The 6,061-nt window shown below is 31.2% G+C and overlaps 1 protein-coding gene across 1 annotated transcript; it reads right to left on the bottom strand.

Moving 5' to 3' along the window:
* Positions 1-317: 317 nt before the first annotated feature.
* On the bottom strand, positions 318-4,758 carry LOC110621304 (GPN-loop GTPase QQT2). The gene is made up of 7 exons (XM_021765536.2): positions 4,503-4,758; positions 3,890-4,018; positions 2,702-2,840; positions 2,277-2,503; positions 1,625-1,915; positions 998-1,203; positions 318-898 (listed from the first exon to the last, which is right to left on the bottom strand). The coding sequence occupies exons 2-7, from the start codon at positions 3,965-3,967 to the stop codon at positions 631-633; spliced, it is 1,209 nt and encodes a 402-aa protein (XP_021621228.1). The 5' UTR covers positions 3,968-4,018; positions 4,503-4,758; the 3' UTR covers positions 318-630.
* Between the last annotated feature and the right edge of the window lie 1,303 nt (positions 4,759-6,061).

Raw genomic sequence — 6,061 nt, 5'->3', positions numbered from 1 at the left:
TAATAAACTAATTAATATATTTTTCCCTTCTAAAAAATTAAAACACTTAATAGCTAAAACTCACATAATTAATAAATTTTTTATTTTTTATAATATCAAATATTTTAATATATTTTTCATATTCCTTATGTATTTTTTACAATCGATAGACCAACTAATAAATTTATACATACTTCAGAGTCTAAATATTAAATTTCCAAACTCAATATTAAATTTCCCAACTCACTGCAGGTGGGCAAATGAGCAGAACACTTCTGAGAGTGCACCGCAGGTAAAGAAACATTTCTATGTTCGCTGCCAACAGGAAGCCCAAAGTATAGAAAATTCACAAATTTCATTTCGAAACACAATAATATATCAGTTAACATTCCTCCGACTGCCAAGAGGACCCTACAATTTAAATTCTGTACATGTAAAATAACTACGCACATCTTAGCTCATTGTCCAATTATAAGGTAAATAATGGCAAGCTACAAATTTGAAAGTCATGCACATAAGTCAAAACATGGAATATTCACATCAAGGAAGAAGAATTCCATCATCAATAAGTCACGCCATCTAGCGTAAATTAAACATCTAATCCTAATCATCATGTAATTTCAAGAAACTTATGCCTGTAAAACAGCTCCACTAAAAGGAGAACCTGGCAACCTCTTCATCTTCATCCTCATCTACAGCATCTTCCTCTTCACTAAATCTCTCAAACTCATCATCTTCCTCTTCCTCTTCCTCATCCATCATAGTATCTCCCGTAACTTGTTTGTCCTTCAAACCAGTGCTTAGGACCACAGTTTCTCCCCCAGATTTCTCCATATCTTTCCTTAACTTTTCCATGTTCTCTCTCCGGCGTTCCTCCTCCAGGCGTTGCTTCTCTGCCCGCCTCTTATCAAGCTCAGCCCTAAACAATAAAGGTTCACAAGTTAGCCAAGCTTAAAGCAATAGCAACACCATAGTAGTTGCAAGAAAAAGGGAAGGCATTTTTTAATTTAAGGAATACTTGTAGGTTTCCATATATTCCTGGACGCTTGCTTCAATAGCCTTAAAGAATGCGTCCATTCCAGCCCCAGAAACAGCAGAGACCCCAACAGATTTCAAATTCTTGTAAAATTCATCAAGCACAAGAGAAAGGCTTGCTGTTAAAGTGGATGTATATGAGTGATCGGTGCTGACTGCCGCTTGGAAGGCTTCAAAATCTTCCATCCACTGCACAGTTCATAGTTGTTTCAAAAAGGAAGTATTTTTTCTTCTTTGACAGTAAAGCAGAACCTAAAATTGGGTAGGCAGGTTTAAGAGAAAAACTGGCAAATAATAAAAACTAAGAAGAAAATTTAAGAATGCTATGAGAAATGAAGAGAAAATTTTGGAGTGCCATGAGAAATGAAAAGACATTGACCCTCAATTGAACTCCTGAAGCAACATTTACAAATTGCATATCATAACCTCCTAATATCAAAGAGAACTTAACAGGAAAGGGTAAAAAGTAGATACATCACTTAAACAATATATTGAAGCCCGAGAAAAAAGAAAATGTCTAATCCTTTACATTTTAGTAACACAAGGACGGTAAACAAGCTCAAGATGAAAGATTCACAAATAACCATCTAACACACATAAATGCTTATACCTCCAAAGCAAACTGGTGTTGAGCCACATCTGTCTTGTTGAATGCCAACACAAGTGGCAACCGTGTCTTGTAGAGTATGCTACAAGCATAAAGCATGTTGCTCATGAAAGTAGCTGGGCTTGAGGAACGAGGTGTATCAACCACATAAGCAATTATAGTTGGAAAGGTTGAAGCAAAAGCTTCTGTAATTATAGCTCCAGAAGCAGACCAAGTGAAAATCTCAATTTGTCCAGGTGTATCCACTAGAACATAATCAAGTTGATCTGCTCGCCTCTCTATAGTTGAAACAACCTGAAATTGGGATCAAAAAATTAAGGAACACACAAAAGAATAATAAAAAAAGTAGAGTAGATAATTCACTGAAAAGTCCATGCATAAATACGAAGGCCATAACTGGATAATCCAGTATCATTGCCCCCAAATATCACCAAGGGAAACCATAGAACTCTCTCCAAATGAAAGTGGTTTACCACTAGCCTATCCTGTTCTTTGAAAAGCATGTACAAAAATAGGCCGATGCCAACCCAAGATATCCATGGCATAATTTATTATAACAAAAGCATTGCAATAAACAAATAACCTAAATAAAGTAATGGAGGTAACCAATAACACTTATCAAATCAGTAGCAGGTAAATGAGAGGAAAGTTTCACCTCATCAAACTTTGTAGCAAACAAATTCAAAGATGTTAGAATTCCGCCATTAGGTCCAAGATTAAACTGCTTCATGACTTCCTTGTACCGAACAGTGTCTCTTATATCAATGTTTGCACCAAATGGAAGAGTCATCACAGCAGGATCAAGGTTGAGTACATAACCACGAACATTTGAAGCTTGCGTGTGGCAAACCAACCTATGAAGAAAAGTTGTTTTTCCACTTCCTGCACAAATTCAAGTAATGATTCTCACTGTTCATGTTCATTTATTGAGGCACTCCATTTTATCAATTGCAATTATAAAAAGGTGGGAAAGAGAGTATTGAAACCAAATATGAAAAAAAAAATATTACAAACTTTAACAAAGACATATACGATAATAATAATAATAATAATAATTATTTTGCATTCAATTAACTCTACCTGCCATTCCTACAACGATAATGACAACTGGTTTTCTTTTGAAATTTAATGACGAAGACCCAGCTTGTCCAGATGGTGCTTTATGAATATTTAGTTTGTCCATTGATTTAGTAATCTCCTCTTTTTCTTCAAGAGTTCCCTTCAGATCAAAATTGAAAGATGAAAACTTAAATATGATTCATAAAAAAAAATGTTGAGCTTACTCATCCAAATGATTGCTATGAGGTAATAAGAAATGAAATATAAATATATTAAAAAATAATAACAAAATTCCATCTTATTCACAAATAAGATATCTAACAATGAAGCCTACATTCCCACTTAGGGATGGCAACGGATCGGGTATTTTCGGGTACCCGATCCGACTGAACCCTAATAGAACGGATTTGGGTAGTTATAATCGGGTTTGGGTTTTAAAAATAATACTCGTTGCGGGTTCGGATCGGATTCGGGTTTTATGTACAGGATACCCACTACCCGAACCCGTTTATATAAATAATTAATTTAATATAAAAAATATATTTTACAATAATATTTATAAATTTTTTTTATATATTTTTATTTAAAAATTTAAATTTAAATATTCTTTAAAAATATTAGATTTTTTAAATGAAAATTATTAATGAAAAATATTTTTTTATATAAATTATTAATTAAAATATATAAGATTAAACGGGTTCGGATTTTATTCGGATAATAATAATCGGGTTTGGGACGGATTCGGATAGTTTAAATTAATTTTTAATCGGGTTTGGAACGGGTTCGGATATTACTAATATAAATCGGGTTCGGATTCGGTAGTTTAATTTTCGCGGGTACCCTACCCGTTTACATCCCTATTCCCACTGAAAGAGTCCAGCACTACTGAAGTGAGATTTGCTCTCCATTTTTAAGCATAATAATGACAATCACTGATGTTTCATTACTTTTGGAGCAAGAAGGCATGAGATTGGTAGAGAGATTAAATAAATGAAAAATAAAGACCTAATACTAACTGATGCTTTCAATCACAACATACCTTTGAATCCAACAAAAAAGTCCAGCACTATTGAAGTGAGATTTGCTCTCCATTTTTAACCATAATAATGATAATCAGTACTATTTGACTACTTTTGGGGCGGAAGGCATGGCATAGGTAGAGAGACTAAATAAATGAAATAGGAATTGATGATTTCAATGAGAGCATACCTTTGAATCCAACTGCATCGACGAACCTTCATTTGCATCTTTAATATTCATTTTGTCAAGATCAGGATCAATATCCATATTCAACAGAGTTACAGAACTGCTCAACTATCAACAAATTCAAGCTTACCACTGCAATAAACCATAAACCAGTGTTACTAAATCCAAGCAAAAGAAAAGAATGTCACTTTTTAATAAGTAATACAAAGTATACTGACAAGCACTTCAAAGAAGCGGATTAGGTTGGGTCATTATTTCCACACTACCTCAGCAACCGAACTCAGTATCACCATCAGATATAATTAAATACACCCATGTACGAGTAAAATTTAAAAATCTCCTAGCATAGGAAGAGTTTTACTAGGGTTTCCTTCATGTCTAAAGAGTTCCTGTTAATGTTCCATCAGCCTTCTATATGCTTTGCAAACAAAATGCACTGGATTAGACTACCCACAAACACTTCAAATCTCATTCTATATTTTATTGAATCAAGAATATAATTGGTAAAAATAAAATCGCAAAAACAGTATAATAGTAGATATACATAATACATTTGAAGTAACGAATTAAAGAAAAAAAAAATCCTCTTATAAGACCATAGAGAACAGAGAAGAACCTGCTGGGAAGGATTGGTGCTTGCTATAGGTCGCCGGAGTAGTGATGATAGACCGACGGTTGTCAGCCGTTGATGATAAGAGTGGATGATATAGGGCTAGGTTTTCTATTTGGAGAGGAAGAGAAAAAAGGGAGAGCAGGAGAAAGAAGTGAGAGAGGTGTGAAATGAAATTGAGAGGAAGATGAGTTAGGGTTTTAAGCTGTGCTGCCGGTGGTTTCTCTTAATGCACAGCTCCTATGTCATAACAATTGGGTTGACCATATTGGACTAAAGAAATAATTGCCTACCTTTTAAAAAAAATCCAAACCTTTTTTGTGAATCGGTAATTTCGACCAGAAAATGGTAATATTTTTCAATTTTAATTTTAACAATTTTTTCTTCCATTTTCTATTAAGTTTTTCTTCCTTCTCAGATTTCCTTTACGTGGTCCTTTAATATAACAACTCAAATTAAGTCATCAATAATCCTATTAACATTGATCGGTTCTGATTCTAATTCTAATTCTGATATGATTTTTATTAAAAATTAAAATTTTTAATTTTTAATATTTAGAAATTATAATTAAAATTAAATTTTAATACGTTCCTTAACAAAAAAATTAAATAAGTTTCTTAGACTGATTTGAAGAAATGGATAAATTTTATTTTTATCAAAATTGATAGGAGATTTAAAATATTCAGCCTTATTCATATTTTTATATTTGTTATGATACTCATAATTTATATGTATAATTTAAATATATTATTATTATCTAATATTTTATATTATTTATTATTATTCTTTTAATATTCTTTTAATATTTAAATATGCTATTTTAATAATTTTATACTATAAATTTGACTTTTTAGTGTGCATATATATCTCAAAGTTCAAAATTTATTAATTGTAAATTAATTTAAATAATAAAATAATTATCTACTTTAAAATTTAAATTTAATTATAAAATCATTATTACACTGTTAAATTTAAATATATACAAATTCAAATTTTATTAACTTTAAATTAATTTAAATAATAAAAACATCTACTTTTAAAATTTAAGTTCAATTATAAAATCATCATTCACTTTTAAATTTAAGTAATTTAATTCACCAAAATATAAAATTAATAACATTTAAAATTTTATTTCACTTGTATGATATTATAAATATTTTTTATTTTAAATAAATATTATAATAAAAATAGTTACTATAAATATTCAATAAATTAATTTCTTTTAATTATTAAATATCATATATTATATAATATTGATGCAGCTGAAAGTAGAATGGTGTTGTAATTAGCTAAACCTGCAAAAAAGAGAATGTGAGGTGGTGGCAGTCACTCCGACACTAAGTTAGTAAAGTGGAAAAAATGGCAAATATAGAACTTTAGAATAGTTGTGCAAGAGAATTGTGTACCTTTATCTCTATAATCGATCTTCTTTTATACTTTAAGAAGGTGAGAATAAATATAGCATTTCCTGATAAATTGACAATAGTGTGGTCGACTGCTTGGTGTGGTCGACTGCTTGATAAGGGATTCTGCCGGATTAACTGAATAGAAATTCCATGATCATA

The sequence above is a fragment of the Manihot esculenta genome, chromosome 8 (assembly GCF_001659605.2).
Source record: "Manihot esculenta cultivar AM560-2 chromosome 8, M.esculenta_v8, whole genome shotgun sequence".
Classification (NCBI taxonomy): Eukaryota; Viridiplantae; Streptophyta; class Magnoliopsida; order Malpighiales; family Euphorbiaceae; genus Manihot; species Manihot esculenta.
The sequence above is the reverse complement of the archived record's forward strand: the minus strand, read 5'-3'. Positions and strand labels throughout refer to the sequence as shown.